Source organism: Pseudophryne corroboree, chromosome 8 (genome assembly GCF_028390025.1).
Source record: "Pseudophryne corroboree isolate aPseCor3 chromosome 8, aPseCor3.hap2, whole genome shotgun sequence".
NCBI lineage: Eukaryota > Metazoa > Chordata > Amphibia > Anura > Myobatrachidae > Pseudophryne > Pseudophryne corroboree.
Window position 1 is genome coordinate 27,655,292 of NC_086451.1, and position 23,799 is coordinate 27,679,090.

A 23,799-nucleotide genomic window follows, 5' to 3' on the forward strand; every position below is an offset into this window, starting at 1 on the left:
GGCGACGGTGAAAGTCCGACGAGTGCCTTCACCCACTCTCGCCCACGTCGACCAATATGCCCACACACTGCTTCAGCGCTGGCGTACTCAACCCAGGGTCCCTATGTAACCTCTATTTACTGGGGCGTGTGGGAGTATGCTACCCTCCCCAGTAAGTATCAGTTGCTGAAGAATTCCTGAGTGATCAGCGAACCTCCCTTAAAATAAAAAAAACCTACACAAATCACGTTAAAATGTACAAATAGTGTTTATGATCCCGCAAAGCGTACGCAAATTGCGTAATGGGTATCAAGGTAACCAACTAATGCACACAATTACATGCGGTACAGTCGCACTGCGTATAAGTAACTATTACTTATCCGCAGAACGACCAGCGGAATCGGTTGTTTAGGCTGCGAAACCTTCAGCCGGAGCGTATTCTCAAAACGGGCCTATATGTGTACTGCGCCAACCCCCAGGGCTGCACTCACTACCTCTGACCTTTCTTAAGTCAGGGTTATCAGAACTTCGTATAGGTACTTTTAACGGATTTCTGACTTTCGCGGACCTCTTGGTCTGCTGTAACACTAATTGCTCCTTTTACCTTATTCACTGTTAACGTGAGATGGCCTTCTCCCACGCCACCACGTGTTCACTTCACGGGTGTCCTTCTACGAGATCTCGAATTCCGTGGTTCACATCAAATAAAACTTTACTTGCATACACACGCTCTTTCACTTCATATATACTTTGATTTTTCTGTACAGAAAATTTCTTTCATTCAGGTAACACAGGCTAATCCCAGAGGTAATGCAACGAGAGGAGGATCTTTTTAAACTAAATTTTGGAAACTGAACAAATTTGTGCTATTATCTCGTGGCTTCCGTATCTACTACTAAAACAATGCTATCGTGTGATTTGTATTTAGTGGGCGTATCCGTACGCACGTTGCGTGATATACGCCACGTGTGTAGGCCTTTGCGTTGCGTACGCTGTCTTGCACTTGGTCAGAGACACGTGTACACAGGCCGGATATGTCCGCAGTAACACAAATAACACGCTTCTATAAATGCAAACGATATTTAACTATAATCGTTTACCAAGCACCACACAGTATCTCCTGTATAACCTTTATAACTGGGTCAGGCTGCGTGCGTGTTTTACAATTACTCCCTTAAGTATTACTTTTACTTTTAACTAAATAGCAACAAATTTTCTCAGCACGTGATCAATGCTAATGGCAAACAGAAAGGTAGATATGTGAAAATACGCAAATGGAAATACAGGTGTGTGCGTGTGTTGCGTGCGCAATTTTCACCAATACAGAAATTTAAACAGATTTAAAAGACAATAGCTTAACGTTCTTACCTTTCAGTTCCGGATCCCACCAGCATCCCTACAAACCAAGCGGAGCAGACGCTTATCTGATCAGCACTACCGTATCCCCAACCACCGAACGGCTAACAGGGGATACTACCTTCCCGCCCTTTGCTTGATGGATAAAGTCTGCCTGGTTCCACTTGGTTGTGGATATGAGGAGGCCCGGACGATGCCCCCAATTGATAATGTCCAATATTAACTTTAAACATAAGCTATATACTATTTACGGACTAAGTACGCTATTGGCGCACAGAGTACCGTAAGGGTACGCACTTAGCATAGCACACGCTAGGCCGTGGGCGCGACGCACGAGCGACACGTATGCTCACAGACTCACGCTTAGTATCGACACGCTATAGGCGTACCCAGTGCCGTACTGCTACGCTATTGGCGTAGCGGACGCTGCGCCGTGAGAGTGAGACACGAGCGGCGCAGACACTCACAGAATGACACACAGTAAACCTTGTTAACAACACACAGTAAGGGTATGCTTATACTCAAAACCTTAGCAATGTAATACTACAATGATGTAACGCTTATTAACCTTGATAATATGAAAGCTGTTTGAGCGATTGAGACGCTAAGAAAACCCTTTACAGTAACTAGTGAAAACACAAGACCTGGTTTGCATTTAAAAACCACTCAGGCTCTAACACCTTTGTGGGTGATTCATTTAGAGTAAAAAGGGGAAAACAGTACAGCTTATACACTACAACACTAACATCAAAATCTAAACAGAATAACAAGGAATAATATGAACAATAGCATACGATCGCAAACACAAGCAAACAGAATGAGAATAAATGGCAAACAGAAAGGATAACAAAATGGCTACAGAGAACTTACACACGTGGGAATGATTCGCAAGCGCGTCCTGGATCCAGCCCTCAGCCTTCAATGTGAAAACCTTGCAGAGAGAGTGAGTGACTGGACAGGCAATGGTGGTCTTTATATACACAACATACAGTAACAATACAATGGTCCATATAATCTCATGGTTCATTGGACACAGGAATGTGTCTCTGCATTATAACAAAAGGTCATAGGTGGGCTGTGCCTTTCTCCAACTGCTCAGGTGGGAGGTATCCTCAGGATTCCCACCGCATGTGTAATGAACAGCAAATACAGTAAATGTCTATAAACTACTTTTGTACATAACTATACGCAGGAGCGAGCAATCTCTTCCTAACCAACACTGAATTGTTACTATTAAAATACTCTACAGCTGGATACTAGACACCACCGTTCAACCTTTATCTGACCCTTCCTATCATGCAAAGAGGAATTTCTCTGTATGCTGGACCAGGGGCCTAATTCAGATCTTATCGCAGCAGGAAATTTGTTAGCAGTTAGGCAAAACCATGTGCAGTGCAGGTGGGGCAGATGTAACATGTGCAGAGAGAGTTAGATTTGGGTGGGGGGTGTTCAAACTGAAATCTAAATTGCAGTGTTAAAATAAAGCAGCCAGTATTTACCCTGCACAGAAACATAATAACCCACCCAAATCTAACTCTCTCTGCACATGTTACATCTGCCCCACCTGCAGTGCACATGGTTTTGCCCCTTAGCTAACAAATTTGCTGCTGCGATCAGGTCTGAATTACTCTCCAGGTCCAGTGTGAATCGTGTCAACGCAGGAATAATCCTGGTCTGTTCCCCTTGTGTGTAAGGGGGTATTTACTGAAACCCAGGCTTCAACAGATGCTCATTGTTCGTGGTCCGACCCGGGTTAAAGCCAGGGTTTATGTGTGAAAGGGGTATCATTCAGCTTCCCTCCATCTCATAGCTGTTCCGCAGTGTCACAATCCACCACCCACCCCGGCACATCACGCTTATGTCCTTGGAACCCTCTATTTACACATCTAAACAAACACAATAACTACACAGTGGTGGTTTAAACAACTGCATGTAAATGATAAATGGCTGCTAAACACAAAACACAATTGAAAATATCCCGAATGCACAATTACAACAGATAATGGGGGATATATTTACTAAAAGTCGATAGTCAATTTGGGTTGATATTTGGACGATGTTTGTTTGATTTTTGATCGATTTTGTGTTTCTGGGTCAAAATCACACATTTACTAACAGAGGATTTTTGACATTGTTTAAAAAAAAAAATTATGTTAGTAAATGTGTGATTCAGACCCAGAAACACCAAATCTATCAAAAATCAACCAAAGGTCGATCAAAATCCACCCAAACCAACTATGATTCAGTTTTTTAATACTCACCCCTCCGGAATCCCACGCCGACATCACTGACGCAGTTAAAAAAACACTGTGAAAATGGTGCAGCAGCCATTGTCATGGAGTTCTGCGCATGCGCAGTAGAGAAATCACTGGGAAAATGGCTGCCGTGCCATTTTCCCGGAGATCTGTGCATGCGCAATAGAGTCTGAGCACTCTACATCGCTCCCGGCAAAGAGGAGGGGGCCCGAACGGGGGAGGCTGGACACGGGCCTCCTCCTCTCTTAAAGCACCCCTGATTGGATGGTACTTTATCTCTCTCCAATGCTTAGTAGTAGTACATCTGCCCCATAATATGCCCACTGAACGGACCTTTTTTAACTGCACCTCAAGCAACTATCTGGTCACCGCCCAGTAACGCCCTGATCCAGGCCCTCCACTATGTCTGGGGGGAAAGCATTTTGCACCTCAGGTCCCAAAATATTTTCTCCTGAAACAGAGCAATTTCTGGTGCACGTTCCACCTTCACCTCTGATGGTCAGTGTCACAGTTTAGAGATGCATGCCAGTAACCAACCATGAAAAGCTTTCACAATACCTTGGTGTTTGTCTAGAACTTCCCTCATTACCACACACATAATCCATTCCTCTTTATTTCCAAGGGGAGGTTCTGGCAAGTACACGATAGTTGGTGTGTGTGTGTGTGTGGGGGGGGGGTGCTTTCTGTCAGCTATAAGAGACAAATCTCAGTAGGGATTTGGTGAGAGGAACAGACGCACAATGCAGCCCCTCTCTCTGCTGTTACTGGCCACTGTTGGAATACTGCTCACCCTCAGAGCTAATGCAGGTCAGTGCACTATCATACTACCGGAGCTTGCTACGACTTTGCAGTGTTTGTATTTGTGTAGAACTTTGTATTTAGCTCTCTTTTGCATTGTGTATGCAGGTCTGTGAGCCTGATTCATGGGCGGACGCAGTGGCGGTGCTGCACGCAAGCGGACAATGCTTTAAGTCTGCTTGTGTGTCAGTGTCGCGCTACGCATGCGTACAGGTGGTTACCACCGGGGACGGGGGCTCAGAACAAATTTGGTGCCAGAGAGAGGCAATTTCGGTGGGTGTCCCTGGGAGACCTGGGCACGGTGCGGCCAGCGACTGCAGCTTTTGCCGCAGTTGCACTGGCAGCCATATTCAGACACACATACGGCGCCTCCGACTGGCTGGTGCAATATCCGAACATACAAGATCTGGCCTAAAAAAACAAACAAAAAAAGCCTGTGTCGACCATTTGTGTTAACATTATCATGTTATTGTCACTGTCGACCATTTGACCCTGTTGATCCAATAAATGTCAACCATATAGAGTTGACCTAATGACTACCTAGACATTATAGATCTTCTATACACACCCGTATGCACAGCGGCAGATTAGCGCCACAGCTTGTGGGCACCTCAGTAGGATGCCTAATGGTTGCGACGTAAGCATAAATACGCAGTCACGCTGAGAAAAAAGCCACGGTCACAGCTGCAATTTGGTCCATCTCTGAATTAGATCCTATAAGCCATGGCACAAGAAGCGTATATATATTTACAAATCTCTAATTGTGCCCGTTTGGAATGTTGGCAGGTCGGCATTCCTCTCTCGTCAGCCAAATCTGGGTGTGTCGTCTTTTGTGTGCATTGGGCACTTTGCCAGGGTTGAGACAGATCAATATAGGTTACCAAATAGAAATAGGAGGTCCATATAGTAGACCAGAAAGATATGGTTTAAAATTATGTTAAAAATTTTTTAATAATACATATTAAAATACGAATACAAAACATAAAGATAATATTTCTATAACCTACATATGTAGACAATCGTACATAAGTAATGGCGTAGGAGCCTCAGATGGTACTAGCAGTAGGACCCTGAGATCATCTGCTATGGCTCCTAGGTGTTTGAATGTATGCTCCATGTAATTCAACAATCAGAGAGGAGCAATTCAGTCACGGAGGACCAAAAGAGTGGATCATACCATGATGTAAGTGAAAGAGGTGATGTTTAGCAGAGTAGTCCGGATGTACCCAGCTATGGCTCCTAAACGTTCCATAATGAGATGTCCACAAGTCAGTCAAAGAGGGCACGGGGTTAGGGTGCGATGTCCTATCCAGTGTCAATTCCAACGCGTTTTAAGACCAGGAAGTCTCTTCTTCAGGGCTTAGATCAAGAGACCACCGCTTCAATAAAACCTCAGAGATTGGCCGGCAATCAGCACCTCCAGCAAACTCGGACCCTGTTACATATGCCCCACAGTGTCCCCCATTCATATCATCTCACATTGCAGTGCCCCCTGTTTATAATGTGCCACATTAGAGTGCCCTCCAGTTCAAAATATGCCACATTACAGTGCCCCAATTCAGGGGTCATCCTTATTTCCGATGCGTCCGCAATTAGATTTTCATGTGTCGATCTTTTGTACCTGCCGACCTAGTGCATGTTGACTATTTGGTGTCGACGTATTGACCGTCAACCATAACATTGTCAATCTGTTATACCAGACCCGTTTCAGTCCGTGCACGCTCAGACGCAAGCTTGCACACCAGGGGAAGGGCTGATACTAGCTCTAGCATAAAGTCGCAGATGCGGCTATAGACGAGACGCTAAAGTGGTCGCAGCATCGCTTGACTGTGAATGAGCCCCGATGTCTTGTTCCGCTGTGTATTTGGGCGTGGCGCAAGTTTTAAGATATGTATTCTTTCTGTCCAATAACTCAGATGATGTCCTGTGTTTCGCTGAGGTTAACGAGGAGACCGGACAGTGTGGCGATTACCTTGGAGACGGAGTGCCGGAACAAGATTGCTGCCTGAACATTAAATATGGCTTCAAGCGGGACAGCAAGTCTGCGTGCCAGGCCTGCCGGTAAGGAACCCATACACTTAAAATAGCAAATTATTTATTACTAGGTGATTCATCGCGCCCTACGGGCGCTCTTCACACCGTCGTAAGGGGCTACGCCCCTTAACCCTTGCACACCCTTGTGGCATGCAATATTTTTATTATATGGAGTATTACATCCAATCATAAATGTGTGAGTGGTTAAATATTGCACGGACAAAGGGTGTGCAATGGTTAAGGAGTGGAAGCCCCTTGCAATGGCGTGAACAGCGCACGCAGGGCCTGGTGAATCACCTAGTAGGTGCTGTGGTTGGGGGAGTAGGGGGTGCTGGGAAGAGGCGGATGGGATCCTGGGGTGCCGCAGGAGGGGCGGTTGCGGTGGTGCCGCAGGTGGGGGAGGGGCTGGTGCGGTGGTGCTGCAGGTGGGGGAGGGTGCGTGGGTACCGCGGGTGGTGGTCCGGAGCCACTGTGGGTGGGGGAGGAGCAGTTGCGGGGTTGCCTCGGGCGGGGGAGGGGCGGATGCGGTGGTACGGCGGGAGGTACGGGTGCAGGGTCGCTGCGGGTGGGGAGGGGGTCCGCAGCTACCGCTGGTGCTGGAGGGGGAGTGTGGGGGTGCCGTGGATGGGGCCCGGAAGTGCAGTGAGTGGGGGAGGGGCGAGTAATGCTTATCCTGCTTCTCCTCCTGTCAGCACCTAAGCTGCTGTCCTCCCTTTGGCAGTGGCTCTCCCAGAGACTCGCACAGCAGCCAGTCACTATTGTTAGCGCCGGTGTCCCAACCCGCCGCATTACAGGGAAGAAGATACACTCAATAAACTACAGCTCCCAGCAGCCCTAAGGGCCGGAATGCTTCGGCGCTAAGGGCTGCTGGGAGCTGTAGTTTATGTAGTGCGTCTACTTCCCTGTAATGCGGCGCGTTGGGACACCGGCGCTAACAATAGTGACTGGCTGGCAGAACTGACTGACTCGCTGAATCAATGTAAAAGGTGAGAGTGCTGTGCAGTGTCAGCGGCACTGGTACAGAGGGCGTTACGTGTGTAAGCGTCACTGCTACAGGGGCATTACGTGTTTAAGCGTCACTGGTACAGGGGGCGTTACGTGTGTAAGCGGCACTGCTACAGGGGGCGTTTCGTGTGTAAGCGTCACTGCTACAGGGGCATTACGTGTGTAAGCTAGAGATGTGCACTTGAAATTTTTCGGGTTTTGTGTTTTGGTTTTGGGTTCGGTTCCGCGGCCGTGTTTTGGGTTCGACCGCGTTTTGGCAAAACCTCACCGAATTTTTTTTGTCGGATTCGGGTGTGTTTTGGATTCGGGTGTTTTTTTCAAAAAACACTAAAAAACAGCTTAAATCATAGAATTTGGGGGTCATTTTGATCCCAAAGTATTATTAACCTCAAAAACCATAATTTCCACTCATTTTCAGTCTATTCTGAATACCTCACACCTCACAATATTATTTTTAGTCCTAAAATTTGCACCGAGGTCGCTGGATGACTAAGCTAAGCGACCCTAGTGGCCGACACAAACACCGGGCCCATCTAGGAGTGGCACTGCAGTGTCACGCAGGATGGCCCTTCCAAAAAACACTCCCCAAACAGCACATGACGCAAAGAAAAAAAGAGGCGCAATGAGGTAGCTGTGTGAGTAAGATAAGCGACCCTAGTGGCCGACACAAACACCGGGCCCATCTAGGAGTGGCACTGCAGTGTCACGCAGGATGGCCCTTCCAAAAAACACTCCCCAAACAGCACATGACGCAAAGAAAAAAAGAGGCGCAATGAGGTAGCTGTGTGAGTAAGCTAAGCGACCCTAGTGGCCGACACAAACACCTGGCCCATCTAGGAGTGGCACTGCAGTGTCACGCAGGATGGCCCTTCCAAAAAACACTCCCCAAACAGCACATGACGCAAAGAAAAAAAGAGGCGCAATGAGGTAGCTGTGTGAGTAAGATAAGCGACCCTAGTGGCCGACACAAACACCGGGCCCATCTAGGAGTGGCACTGCAGTGTCACGCAGGATGGCCCTTCCAAAAAACACTCCCCAAACAGCACATGACGCAAAGAAAAAAAGAGGCGCAATGAGGTAGCTGTGTGAGTAAGATAAGCGACCCTAGTGGCCGACACAAACACCGGGCCCATCTAGGAGTGGCATTGCAGTGTCACGCAGGATGGCCCTTCCAAAAAACACTCCCCAAACAGCACATGACGCAAAGAAAAAAAGAGGCGCAATGAGGTAGCTGTGTGAGTAAGATAAGCGACCTTAGTGGCCGACACAAACACCGGGCCCATCTAGGAGTGGCACTGCAGTGTCACGCAGGATGGCCCTTCCAAAAAACACTCCCCAAACAGCACATGACGCAAAGAAAAAAAGAGGCGCAATGAGGTAGCTGTGTGAGTAAGCTAAGCGACCCTAGTGGCCGACACAAACACCTGGCCCATCTAGGAGTGGCACTGCAGTGTCACACAGGATGGCCCTTCCAAAAAACACTCCCCAAACAGCACATGACGCAAAGAAAAAAAGAGGCGCAATGAGATAGCTGTGTGAGTAAGATAAGCGACCCTAGTGGCCGACACAAACACCTGGCCCATCTAGGAGTGGCACTGCAGTGTCACGCAGGATGGCCCTTCCAAAAAACACTCCCCAAACAGCACATGACGCAAAGAAAAATTAAAGAAAAAAGAGGTGCAAGATGGAATTGTCCTTGGGCCCTCCCACCCACCCTTATGTTGTATAAACAGGACATGCACACTTTAACCAACCCATCATTTCAGTGACAGGGTCTGCCACACGACTGTGACTGAAATGACGGGTTGGTTTGGACCCCCACCAAAAAAGAAGCAATTAATCTCTCCTTGCACAAACTGGCTCTACAGAGGCAAGATGTCCACCTCATCATCATCCTCCGATATATCACCGTGTACATCCCCCTCCTCACAGATTATCAATTCGTCCCCACTGGAATCCACCATCTCAGCTCCCTGTGTACTTTGTGGAGGCAATTGCTGCTGGTCAATGTCTCCACGGAGGAATTGATTATAATTCATTTTAATGAACATCATCTTCTCCACATTTTCTGGAAGTAACCTCGTACGCCGATTGCTGACAAGGTGAGCGGCGGCACTAAACACTCTTTCGGAGTACACACTTGTGGGAGGGCAACTTAGGTAGAATAAAGCCAGTTTGTGCAAGGGCCTCCAAATTGCCTCTTTTTCCTGCCAGTATAAGTACGGACTGTGTGACGTGCCTACTTGGATGCGGTCACTCATATAATCCTCCACCATTCTTTCAATGGGGAGAGAATCATATGCAGTGACAGTAGACGACATGTCCGTAATCGTTGACAGGTCCTTCAGTCCGGACCAGATGTCAGCATCAGCAGTCGCTCCAGACTGCCCTGCATCACCGCCAGCGGGTGGGCTCGGAATTCTGAGCCTTTTCCTCGCACCCCCAGTTGCGGGAGAATGTGAAGGAGGAGATGTTGACAGGTCGCGTTCCGCTTGACTTGACAATTTTCTCACCAGCAGGTCTTTGAACCCCAGCAGACTTGTGTCTGCCGGAAAGAGAGATCCAAGGTAGGTTTTAAATCTAGGATCGAGCACGGTGGCCAAAATGTAGTGCTCTGATTTCACCAGATTGACCACCCGTGAATCCTTGTTAAGCGAATTAAGGGCTCCATCCACAAGTCCCACATGCCTAGCGGAATCGCTCCGTGTTAGCTCCTCCTTCAATGTCTCCAGCTTCTTCTGCAAAAGCCTGACGAGGGGAATGACCTGACTCAGGCTGGCAGTGTCTGAACTGACTTCACGTGTGGCAAGTTCAAAGGGCAGCAGAACCTTGCACAACGTTGAAATCATTCTCCACTGCGCTTGAGACAGGTGCATTCCACCTCCTATATCGTGCTGAATTGTATAGGCTTGAATGGCCTTTTGCTGCTCCTCCAACCTCTGAAGCATATATAGGGTTGAATTCCACCTCGTTACCACTTCTTGCTTCAGATGATGGCAGGGCAGGTTCAGGCGTTTTTGGTGTTGCTCCAGTCTTCTGTACGTGGTGCCTGTATGCCGAAAGTGTCCCGCAATTCTTCTGGCCACCGACAGCATCTCTTGCACGCCCCTGTCGTTTTTTTTTTAAATTCTGCACCACCAAATTCAAGGTATGTGCAAAACATGGGACGTGCTGGAATTTGCCCAGATTTAATGCGCACACAATATTGCTGGCGTTGTCCGATGCCACAAATCCACAGGAGAGTCCAATTGGGGTAAGCCATTCCGCGATGATCTTCCTCAGTTGCCGTAAGAGGTTTTCAGCTGTGTGCGTATTCTGGAAACCGGTGATACAAAGCGTAGCCTGCCTAGGAAAGAGTTGGCGTTTGCGAGATGCTGCTACTGGTGCCGCCGCTGCTGTTCTTGCGGCGGGAGTCCATACATCTACCCAGTGGGCTGTCACAGTCATATAGTCCTGACCCTGCCCTGCTCCACTTGTCCACATGTCCGTGGTTAAGTGGACATTGGGTACAGCTGCATTTTTTAGGACACTGGTGACTCTTTTTCTGAGGTCTGTGTACATTTTCGGTATCGCCTGCCTAGAGAAATGGAACCTAGATGGTATTTGGTACCGGGGACACAGTACCTCCAACAAGTCTCTAGTTGGCTCTGCAGTAATGATGGATACCGGAACCACGTTTCTCACCACCCAGGATGCCAAGGCCTCAGTTATCCGCTTTGCAGCAGGATGACTGCTGTGATATTTCATCTTCCTCGCAAAGGACTGTTGGACAGTCAATTGCTTGGTGGAAGTAGTAAAAGTGGTCTTACGATTTCTCCTCTGGGATGACCATCGACTCCCAGCAGCAACAACAGCAGCGCCAGCAGCAGTAGGCGTTACACGCAAGGATGCATCGGAGGAATCCCAGGCAGGAGAGGACTCGTCAGAATTGCCAGTGACATGGCCTGCAGGACTATTGGCATTCCTGGGGAAGGAGGAAATTGACACTGAGGGAGTTGGTGGGGTGGTTTGCGTGAGCTTGGTTACAAGAGGAAGGGATTTACTGGTCAGTGGACTGCTTCCGCTGTCGCCCAAAGTTTTTGAACTTGTCACTGACTTATTATGAATGCGCTGCAGGTGACGTATAAGGGAGGATGTTCCGAGGTGGTTAACGTCCTTACCCCTACTTATTACAGCTTGACAAAGGCAACACACGGCTTGACAAATGTTGTCCGCATTTCTGTTGAAATACTTCCACACCGAAGAGCTGATTTTTTTGGTATTTTCACCAGGCATGTCAACGGCCATATTCCTCCCACGGACAACAGGTGTCTCCCCGGGTGCCTGACTTAAACAAACCACCTCACCATCAGAATACTCCTTGTCAATTTCCTCCCCAGCGCCAGCAACACCCATATCCTCCTCATCCTGGTGTACTTCAACACTGACATCTTCAATCTGACTATCAGGAACTGGACTGCGGGTGCTCCTTCCAGCACTTGCAGGGGGCGTGCAAATGGTGGAAGGCGCATGCTCTTCACGTCCAGTGTTGGGAAGGTCAGGCATCGCAACCGACACAATTGGACTCTCCTTGTGGATTTGGGATTTCGAAGAACGCACAGTTCTTTGCGGTGCTTTTGCCAGCTTGAGTCTTTTCATTTTTCTAGCGAGAGGCTGAGTGCTTCCATCCTCATGTGAAGCTGAACCACTAGCCATGAACATAGGCCAGGGCCTCAGCCGTTCCTTGCCACTCCGTGTGGTAAATGGCATATTGGCAAGTTTACGCTTCTCCTCCGACAATTTTATTTTAGATTTTGGAGTCCTTTTTTTACTGATATTTGGTGTTTTGGATTTTACATGCTCTGTACTATGACATTGGGCATCGGCCTTGGCAGACGACGTTGCTGGCATTTCATCGTCTCGGCCATGACTAGTGGCAGCAGCTTCAGCACGAGGTGGAAGTGGATCTTGATCTTTCCCTAATTTTGGAACCTCAACATTTTTGTTCTCCATATTTTAATAGGCACAACTAAAAGGCACCTCAGGTAAACAATGGAGATGGATGGATACTAGTATACTTATGGATAGACGAGCGACTGCCGACACAGAGGTAGCTACAGCCGTGGACTACCGTACTGTGTCTGCTGCTAATATAGACTGGATGATAATGAGATGAAATCAATATATATATATATAATATCACTAGTACTGCAGCCGGACAGGTATATATATTTATTATGTAATGACTGATGACGGACCTGCTGGACACTGTCAGCTCAGCAGCACCGCAGACTGCTACAGTAAGCTACTATAGTAGTATGTATAAAGAAGAAAGAAAAAAACACGGGTAGGTGGTATACAATTATGGATGGACGAGCGACTGCCGACACAGAGGTAGCTACAGCCGTGGACTACCGTACTGTGTCTGCTGCTAATATAGACTGGATGATAATGAGATGAAATCAATATATATATATATATAATATCACACTAGTACTGCAGCCGGACAGGTAGATATATTTATTATGTAATGACTGATGACGGACCTGCTGGACACTGTCAGCTCAGCAGCACCGCAGACTGCTACAGTAAGCTACTATAGTAGTATGTATAAAGAAGAAAGAAAAAAAAAAACCACGGGTAGGTGGTATACAATTATGGATGGACGAGCGACTGCCGACACAGAGGTAGCTACAGCCGTGGACTACCGTACTGTGTCTGCTGCTAATATAGACTGGATGATAATGAGATGAAATCAATATATATATATATAATATCACACTAGTACTGCAGCCGGACAGGTAGATATATTTATTATGTAATGACTGATGACGGACCTGCTGGACACTGTCAGCTCAGCAGCACCGCAGACTGCTACAGTAAGCTACTATAGTAGTATGTATAAAGAAGAAAGAAAAAAAAAAACCACGGGTAGGTGGTATACAATTATGGATGGACCAGCGACTGCCGACACAGAGGTAGCTACAGCCGTGGACTACCGTACTGTGTCTGCTGCTAATATAGACTGGATGATAATGAGATGAAATCAATATATATATATATAATATCACACTAGTACTGCAGCCGGACAGGTAGATATATTTATTATGTAATGACTGATGACGGACCTGCTGGACACTGTCAGCTCAGCAGCACCGCAGACTGCTACAGTAAGCTACTATAGTAGTATGTATAAAGAAGAAAGTAAAAAAAAAACCACGGGTAGGTGGTATACAATTATGGATGGACCAGCGACTGCCGACACAGAGGTAGCTACAGCCGTGGACTACCGTACTGTGTCTGCTGCTAATATAGACTGGATGATAATGAGATGAAATCAATATATATATATATAATATCACTAGTACTGCAGCCGGACAGGTATATATATTTATTATGTAATGACTGATGACGGACCTGCTGGACACTGTCAGATCAGCAGCACCGCAGACTGCTACAGTAAGCTACTATAGTAGTATGTATAAAGAAGAAAGAAAAAAAAAACACGGGTAGGTGGTATACAATTATGGATGGACGAGCGACTGCCGACACAGAGGTAGCTACAGCCGTGGACTACCGTACTGTGTCTGCTGCTAATATAGACTGGATGATAATGAGATGAAATCAATATATATATATATAATATCACACTAGTACTGCAGCCGGACAGGTAGATATATTTATTATGTAATGACTGATGACGGACCTGCTGGACACTGTCAGCTCAGCAGCACCGCAGACTGCTACAGTAAGCTACTATAGTAGTATGTATAAAGAAGAAAGAAAAAAAAACACGGGTAGGTGGTATACAATTATGGATGGACGAGCGACTGCCGACACAGAGGTAGCTACAGCCGTGGACTACCGTACTGTGTCTGCTGCTAATATAGACTGGATGATAATGAGATGAAATCAATATATATATATATAATATCACACTAGTACTGCAGCCGGACAGGTAGATATATTTATTATGTAATGACTGATGACGGACCTGCTGGACACTGTCAGCTCAGCAGCACCGCAGACTGCTACAGTAAGCTACTATAGTAGTATGTATAAAGAAGAAAGAAAAAAAAAACCACGGGTAGGTGGTATACAATTATGGATGGACGAGCGACTGCCGACACAGAGGTAGCTACAGCCGTGGACTACCGTACTGTGTCTGCTGCTAATATAGACTGGATGATAATGAGATGAAATCAATATATATATATATAATATCACACTAGTACTGCAGCCGGACAGGTAGATATATTTATTATGTAATGACTGATGACGGACCTGCTGGACACTGTCAGCTCAGCAGCACCGCAGACTGCTACAGTAAGCTACTATAGTAGTATGTATAAAGAAGAAAGAAAAAAAAAAAAACACGGGTAGGTGGTATACAATTATGGATGGACCAGCGACTGCCGTCACAGAGGTAGCTACAGCCGTGGACTACCGTACTGTGTCTGCTGCTAATATAGACTGGATGATAATGAGATGAAATCAATATATATATATATATAATATCACACTAGTACTGCAGCCGGACAGGTAGATATATTTATTATGTAATGACTGATGACGGACCTGCTGGACACTGTCAGCTCAGCAGCACCGCAGACTGCTACAGTAAGCTACTATAGTAGTATGTATAAAGAAGAAAGAAAAAAAAAAAACACGGGTAGGTGGTATACAATTATGGATGGACCAGCGACTGCCGACACAGAGGTAGCTACAGCCGTGGACTACCGTACTGTGTCTGCTGCTAATATAGACTGGATGATAATGAGATGAAATCAATATATATATATATAATATCACACTAGTACTGCAGCCGGACAGGTAGATATATTTATTATGTAATGACTGATGACGGACCTGCTGGACACTGTCAGCTCAGCAGCACCGCAGACTGCTACAGTAAGCTACTATAGTAGTATGTATAAAGAAGAAAGAAAGAAAAAAAAAACACGGGTAGGTGGTATACAATTATGGATGGACCAGCGACTGCCGACACAGAGGTAGCTACAGCCGTGGACTACCGTACTGTGTCTGCTGCTAATATAGACTGGATGATAATGAGATGAAATCAATATATATATATATAATATCACACTAGTACTGCAGCCGGACAGGTAGATATATTTATTATGTAATGACTGATGACGGACCTGCTGGACACTGTCAGCTCAGCAGCACCGCAGACTGCTACAGTAAGCTACTATAGTAGTATGTATAAAGAAGAAAGAAAAAAAAAAAACACGGGTAGGTGGTATACAATTATGGATGGACCAGCGACTGCCGACACAGAGGTAGCTACAGCCGTGGACTACCGTACTGTGTCTGCTGCTAATATAGACTGGATGATAATGAGATGAAATCAATATATATATATATAATATCACTAGTATTGCAGCCGGACAGGTATATATATTTATTATGTAATGACTGATGACGGACCTGCTGGACACTGTCAGCTCAGCAGCACCGCAGACTGCTACAGTAAGCTACTATAGTAGTATGTATAAAGAAGAAAGAAAAAAAAAACACGGGTAGGTGGTATACAATTATGGATGGACGAGCGACTGCCGACACAGAGGTAGCTACAGCCGTGGACTACCGTACTGTGTCTGTTGCTAATATAGACTGGATGATAATGAGATGAAATCAATATATATATATATAATATCACACTAGTACTGCAGCCGGACAGGTAGATATATTTATTATGTAATGACTGATGACGGACCTGCTGGACACTGTCAGCTCAGCAGCACCGCAGACTGCTACAGTAAGCTACTATAGTAGTATGTATAAAGAAGAAAGAAAAAAAAAAACCACGGGTAGGTGGTATACAATTATGGATGGACCAGCGACTGCCGACACAGAGGTAGCTACAGCCGTGGACTACCGTACTGTGTCTGCTGCTAATATAGACTGGATGATAATGAGATGAAATCAATATATATATATATAATATCACACTAGTACTGCAGCCGGACAGGTAGATATATTTATTATGTAATGACTGATGACGGACCTGCTGGACACTGTCAGCTCAGCAGCACCGCAGACTGCTACAGTAAGCTACTATAGTAGTATGTATAAAGAAGAAAGAAAGAAAAAAAAAACACGGGTAGGTGGTATACAATTATGGATGGACCAGCGACTGCCGACACAGAGGTAGCTACAGCCGTGGACTACCGTACTGTGTCTGCTGCTAATATAGACTGGATGATAATGAGATGAAATCAATATATATATATATATAATATCACACTAGTACTGCAGCCGGACAGGTAGATATATTTATTATGTAATGACTGATGACGGACCTGCTGGACACTGTCAGCTCAGCAGCACCGCAGACTGCTACAGTAAGCTACTATAGTAGTATGTATAAAGAAGAAAGAAAAAAAAAAACCACGGGTAGGTGGTATACAATTATGGATGGACCAGCGACTGCCGACACAGAGGTAGCTACAGCCGTGGACTACCGTACTGTGTCTGCTGCTAATATAGACTGGATGATAATGAGATGAAATCAATATATATATATATAATATCACTAGTACTGCAGCCGGACAGGTATATATATTTATTATGTAATGACTGATGACGGACCTGCTGGACACTGTCAGCTCAGCAGCACTGCAGACTGCTACAGTAAGCTACTATAGTAGTATGTATAAAGAAAAAAAAAACACGGGTAGGTGGTATACAATTATGGATGGACCAGCGACTGCCGACACAGAGGTAGCTACAGCCGTGGACTACCGTACTGTGTCTGCTGCTAATATAGACTGGATGATAATGAGATGAAATCAATATATATATATATATATAATATCACACTAGTACTGCAGCCGGACAGGTAGATATATTTATTATGTAATGACTGATGACGGACCTGCTGGACACTGTCAGCTCAGCAGCACCGCAGACTGCTACAGTAAGCTACTATAGTAGTATGTATAAAGAAGAAAGAAAAAAAAAAAAACACGGGTAGGTGGTATACAATTATGGATGGACCAGCGACTGCCGTCACAGAGGTAGCTACAGCCGTGGACTACCGTACTGTGTCTGCTGCTAATATAGACTGGATGATAATGAGATGAAATCAATATATATATATATAATATCACACTAGTACTGCAGCCGGACAGGTAGATATATTTATTATGTAATGACTGATGACGGAACTGCTGGACACTGTCAGCTCAGCAGCACCGCAGACTGCTACAGTAAGCTACTAAAAACGGGTAGGTGGTATACAATATTATATATATATTATATACAATTATATATATATATTATATATATTAAACTGGTGGTGATTATTAAACTGGTGGTCAGGTCACTGGTCACACTATCAGCAACTTGCAAGTAGTACTCCTAAGCAGACAATCACAATATATATTATACTGGTGGTCAGTGTGGTCACAATGGCAGTGTGGCACTCTGGCAGCAAAAGTGTGCACTGTACGTTATATGTACTCCTGAGTCCTGCTCTCAGACTCTAACTGCTCCCCACTGTCAGTGTCTCCCGCACAAGTCAGATATACATTATACAGTCACACTATCTATCTATCACTTCAGCAAGTAGTAGTACTCCTCCTAAAGTACTCCTCCTAATGCTCCCCAAAATTACTACTGTGTCTCTCTCTACTCTAGTCTCACTCTCTTCTCTATAAACGGAGAGGACGCCAGCCACGTCCTCTCCCTATGAATCTCAATGCACGTGTGAAAATGGCGGCGACGCGCGGCTCCTTATATAGAATCCGAGTCTCGCGATAGAATCCGAGCCTCGCGAGAATCCGACAGCGGGATGATGACGTTCGGGCGCGCTCGGGTTAACCGAGCAAGGCGGGAAGATCCGAGTCGCTCGGCCCCGTGTAAAAAAAAATGAAGTTCGGGCGGGTTCGGATTCCGAGGAACCGAACCCGCTCATCTCTAGTGTAAGCGTCACTGGTACAGGGGGCGTTACGTGTGTAAGCGTCACTGGTACAGGGGGCGTTACGTGTGTAAGCGGCACTGCTACAGGGGGCGTTTCGTGTGTAAGCGGCACTGCTACAGGGGGCGTTACGTGTGTAAGCGGCACTGCGACAGGCGGCGTTAGCACCGTAGCACCGGCCCTGACTGCACACCCACTGCACTGCACAGCACTGTCACCTTTTACATTGATTCTGCGTCCAGACATTACCCTCCGCGATATCACCCACTCTATCCGTTACATTAGCCATCTCAGGGCTTCCAGGCCGGCAGCCCAGGTGCTGTGTTGCGGAGTCAGGGCCTCTGGGGATCTGTGCGCGGCTGTGGCGGGGAGGCACTTCTGTGACATCATGCGCAGAGGAGGCTCCGGGGCTCAGACAGTATGCGGCGCAGGGAGGGCTATGAAAGCCTTCCGCTGCGCCGCTTTCATACACATCTATGCCGGTGGCCGCAGCAGCTTTTGTTCCACCTGCGCTGCTGCTAGGGAGTGGAGATTGTTTATGGTGGAGGGGGCAGGTGGACTGGCAGCAGGACACAGGCCGCTGCAGTAAAAGGATGTTTTTCCCCATATCTACAGCGCGGAGACTTGCTGCAGATGCAGTGACATACCCTCTAGCTGCACCTTTTTGTCAGGTACAGTCCCTTTTTTTTATGGTCCGTACCATTTTTTGACTCTCCAAGCGGCCATTGAAATTATATGAAAAGGGGCGTGGCCACGCTGCTGTACCCCCATGGCCACGCCCCCTTTTTGAATGTGTATCAATGTTTATATGTAAAGTGTTGGAGGGTGTGTTGCTGCAGATGCAGTGACACTATTTTGGGGTGAGGGGCTGGAGCTGCAGCTCCATCAGCCCCATTGGTAATCCTGCTCTGTGAAAACACAGCAGCCAAAGGCAGAGCCTCCCATTGGAAGTAACCTGTGTGGGAGGGCGTTTCTCGCCCAATCAGCGTTGGACTTGGTGTGATAGACCTGCTGCTAACCCAATGAGAGCTCCTAGCAACGCCCAGCGTTAGAGGTCCAGGCAAAGAGTCACAGGGCTATTATATAGGAGATTATTATTATTATTATTATTATTATTATTATAGCTTCCTTTTTTCACTGCTTTTTATTTTAAATCCCAGAATCTTTTTGCGCCTTTGGATCCGGCTAAAAGTTCATTAAAAAACACAGAGATTTTTTTTTTATCTGTGTCGACATTTTCTCGGCTCATACAGAACCAATGCTTAGTGAATGCTCTTGTATTCGGTGTGTTTGGGTCTGCCTATAACTCTGGCCTAGCTTGTATGACTGATTTTTGTTTGTAGAATGCCCTTTGGCCTCAGGCATGAAATATGTGATCACAAAACTGTTCTGTGTATTTAGGAGTTTTCTTGTGTAAGCTTTCCTGAGCCAATAGAGTTAATGATGGGGGTTTATTCACTGCCAGACGCTGTCCACGGCATTGCCTTGGTTTCTCTCTCCATTCTCTGGCGTCTCTGTCCTCCTCTCTCTCTCTCTCTCTCTCTCTCTCTCTCTTCAGCCTTTTCTTCTCTTTGTCTCTTTCGTCCTTTTACACTATCTCTCTCTTCCTCATCTCACTCCTCCCCCTCTGTCCCGCATGCCCCTCAGTCTTTACCTCCTCTGCCCCTCTGGGGAAGATGTGCCAATCCGTGGAGAGAGATAAAGAACCAACCAATCAGCATCTAACTACTCATTTACAGGTTGTGTTTGAAAAATGACAGTTAGGAGCTGATTTGTTGCTACTTTAAGTCTTGATACATCTCCCCTCTGTCTTTTGCTCTTCTAACCCTTTTGTCTTTACTCTTATTTTTACTGTTAAAACGACCTAATCCTCCACAGTTCTGGTGGTCTTCATCTGAGCAGTGGTTCTCAAACTCGGTCCTCAGGACCCCACACGGTTCACGTTTTCCTTGTCACCCAACAGCTGCACTGTGTATCACCATCACCAACTGTCACATTTTAAAAATCTACAGGTGACCTGCAAAACATGGACCGTGTGGGGTCCTGAGGACTGAGTTTGAGAACCTGTGAGTTAGAGTAACTACCTTTCTTAGGGTGGGAACCAGCGAACTGCCTTGAATTGGCACTACAGTAGCTGTTTTGAAGGTGATGGCGGTGTAACGCGATGTAAGTGTGCGGCAAGGGACAAAAAGTGTGCGGTAAGGGACAAAACTTTTTTTAAGCTTGGAGGCAGTTGTGCACGATGCACGTTAGGCCTCGCCTGATGATATTTTTTATCAGCACTTAATTTTATAATATAAGATGAACGCATCTACCTGCAGCCTCAGGAATGTACCTCCCCGTAACGTAAGATGAGGGGGCAGATATAATAGCTTTGTTAGTGCATATCTATGCCCCAATCATCGGTGGAGCAGTTCGCAATTGCTGTGTGCCGTAGATTATTGCCAGAGCTATCTGGAACCTTGACAACTTTGCAGTGAAAGTCTGGCGCTACCTGTTGGCTTGCTTAAATGATGAGCTTAGACCTTGCCCCAAAACTGGTGACCCCCTACCTCTCTGTATTTGGATGATAGAGCGACACTGTATTGGTCGACAGTCAATAAGTCGACAGTAAATGGTTGACGTGCATTAGGTCGACTAGCACAAAAGGTCAACAGGAAAGGTCGATAGTGCTTACGGTCGACAGTAACAAAAGTCGACAGGCTCAAAAGGTCGACGTGACAGTGGTTTAACACGCAACTGGTCGACACGTATTTTTCGGGGTTTTCTCAACATCTGCCAGATTTACTATCCACGCGGCCATCTATTGGGAATAGTGGCCTGTGGAGAGAAGAGCGGAGCGAGCCACCGTGTCCGAATCGCAGCGAGTGAAGCGGGCCCACGAGGGTATATTGTACTGATGGTGGTCACATAACATGAAATAAGCAACATTTGGCCCAAATAAAACTAAGAACTTGTGTCGACCTTTGCCATGATGACCTTTTGACTGACTACCTAGACATTGTAGGTCTATTACGCAAAAACCCATCTCTCTGGTCATCAGAATTCAGCCACACATCCACGAACCTCGGTCACGTGACGAAGAAAGGACGGAATTGTTTCATGTCCTGTAACGGCTTACTGCATAAAAGTGATGCCTAGAAAATGTGAGTTAGACGTGAAGCTCTTCCTTTGCTGCAATGTTGACAAGTCATGCTGAGGCTTGTAGTTCCTCTAGGTTGTCTATCAACCAGGGTTGCATAGGACTTCTTTCTGTCTCTTTGGGTTTTGTGCCATGCTCAGTAAAGCTCTTTCTCTTCCAGGCCTGCCAAGTGGGGCCCGTGGGGTGAATGGTCGCCGTGTACAGTGTCTTGTATGGAAGGGATTCAGCAGCGGCGCAGAGTCTGCATAGGGCAGGGGAACTGTGCGGGACAAGATCTGGAAATTCGCTCCTGCTCTCTACAAGACTGCTGCCCGAGTAAGTAGTAGGGATTATTGAATCCATCCAATGAGGGCCATTTCGAGGAAGGGGGTGTCGACCATAGCAACCAGTTATACATTTGCTTTCATTTTCTAAACTATACTGAAATTAAATGACAGGATTGATTGGCTGCTGTGAGCAACAATTGTTTCTCTACAGCTCTGTTTTACAATTGTGTTTCTACAGCCAGATATCGTTGACATGGGGGGTCATTTCGAGTTGATCGCTCGCTAGCTGTTTTTAGCAGCCGTGCAAACGCTATGCTGCCTCCCGCTGGGAGTGTATTTTAGCTTAGCAGAAGTACGAACGAAAGGATCGCAGAGCGGCTACAAAATAATTTTGTGCAGTTTCTGAGTAGCTTCAGACCTACTCAGCGCTTGCGATCACTTCAGACTGTTCAGTTCCTGTTTTGACATCACGAACACGCCCTGCGTTTGGCCAGCCACGCCTGCGTTTTTCCTCGCACGCATGCGTTTTTACGAACACTCCCTGAAAATGGTCAGTTGACACCCAGAAACGCCCTCTTCATGTCAATCACTCTGCGCAGTGGCGTCATGAGGTGGGTGCGGGGGGTGCGGCCCGCACCCGGGTGTCACCCTCCAATAGGGTGACACCAAAGCGAGCCGCACACTTACACGCACGCACCCCCATCCCCTGACTGACAAAGACAAAGTATGGTCCACGGCTATGGCCACACCCCCTCCTCCCAGGCCCCGCCTCCTAAAGCCCGACATTCTCACCTGTCAGTGAGATCAGCAGGCAGCAGCCACAGAGCCGTGCAGGCAGTGCTCTGGCCGCCCCTCCCCTCTCCTCCAGAGTCCACTCGGGTCCTGACTGAGCCAGACAGTGACACACACAAGCTCCGCCTCCCACACTATCCTGCTGCTGATATTGATGCATGATGCCAGGTAACTTCTGTAAATGCTCCACGATGAGCAGAATCGATTTATGAAATGTATGTGTGTGTGTGTCTGTATGGGGGTGAATGTGTTAATGGGCATTGGGATGTACAAATTGTTGGGTTGAGTGCTAGGTGGGGGAGCTAATTGGGGCTGTGTGAGTTTAGTATGAGTGCTGTGTAGTATGGCTGCTGTGTGAGAGTAGTATGGGTGCTGTGTGAGAGTTGTATGGGTGCCGTGTAGTATGGGTGCTGTGTGAGCATAGTATGGGTGCTGTATGAGAGTAGTATGGGTGCTGTGTGAGCGTAGTATGGGTGCTGTGTAGTATGGGTGCTGTGTGAGTGTAGTATGGGTGCTGTGTAGTATGGGTGCTGTGTGAGAGTGGTATGGGTGCCGTGTGAGTGCAGTATGGGTGCTGTGTGAGCATAGTATGGGTGCTGTGTGAGAGTGGTATGGGTGCCGTGTAGTATGGGTGCTGTGTGAGTGTAGTATGGGTGCTGTGTAGTATGGGTGCTGTGTGAGAGTGGTATGGGTGCCGTGTGAGTGCAGTATGGGTGCTGTGTGAGCATAGTATGGGTGCTGTGTGAGAGTGGTATGGGTGCCGTGTAGTATGGGTGCTGTGTGAGCGTAGTATGGGTGCTGTGTGAGCGTAGTATGGGTGCTGTGTGAGCGTAGTATGGGTGCCGTGTGAGTGCAGTATGGGTGCTGTGTGAGCGTAATATGGGTGCTGTGTGAGCATAGTATGGGTGCTGTGTGAGCGTGGTATGGGTGCCGTGTGAGTGCAGTATGGGTGCTGTGTGAGCGTAATATGGGTGCCGTGTGAGAGTGGTTTGGGTGCTGTGTGAGCGTAGTATGGGTGCTGTGTGAGCGTGGTATGGGTGCCGTGTGAGTGCAGTATGGGTGCTGTGTGAGCGTAATATGGGTGCCGTGTGAGAGTGGTTTGGGTGCCGTGTAGTATGGCCGCTGTGTGAGCGTAATATGAGTGCTGTGTAGTATGGGTGCTGTGTGAGAGTAGTATGAGTGCTGTGTGAGAGTGGTATGGATGCCGTGTAGTATGGGTGCCGTGTGAGTGCAGTATGGGTGCTGTGT

The 23,799-nt window shown here is 46.9% G+C and overlaps 1 protein-coding gene across 1 annotated transcript in view; it reads left to right on the top strand.

Moving 5' to 3' along the window:
- The first annotated feature begins 4,275 nt into the window (after positions 1-4,275).
- The window catches only part of LOC134948254 (properdin-like), a 67,033-nt gene continuing 47,509 nt past the window's right edge, over positions 4,276-23,799 (top strand). Inside the window, exons 1-3 of the mRNA XM_063936123.1 lie at positions 4,276-4,397; positions 6,305-6,449; positions 21,654-21,808. Of these exons, the coding sequence (XP_063792193.1) occupies positions 4,331-4,397; positions 6,305-6,449; positions 21,654-21,808 (367 nt within the window). The 5' untranslated portion in view covers positions 4,276-4,330. The remainder of the gene's footprint in view (positions 4,398-6,304; positions 6,450-21,653; positions 21,809-23,799) is intronic.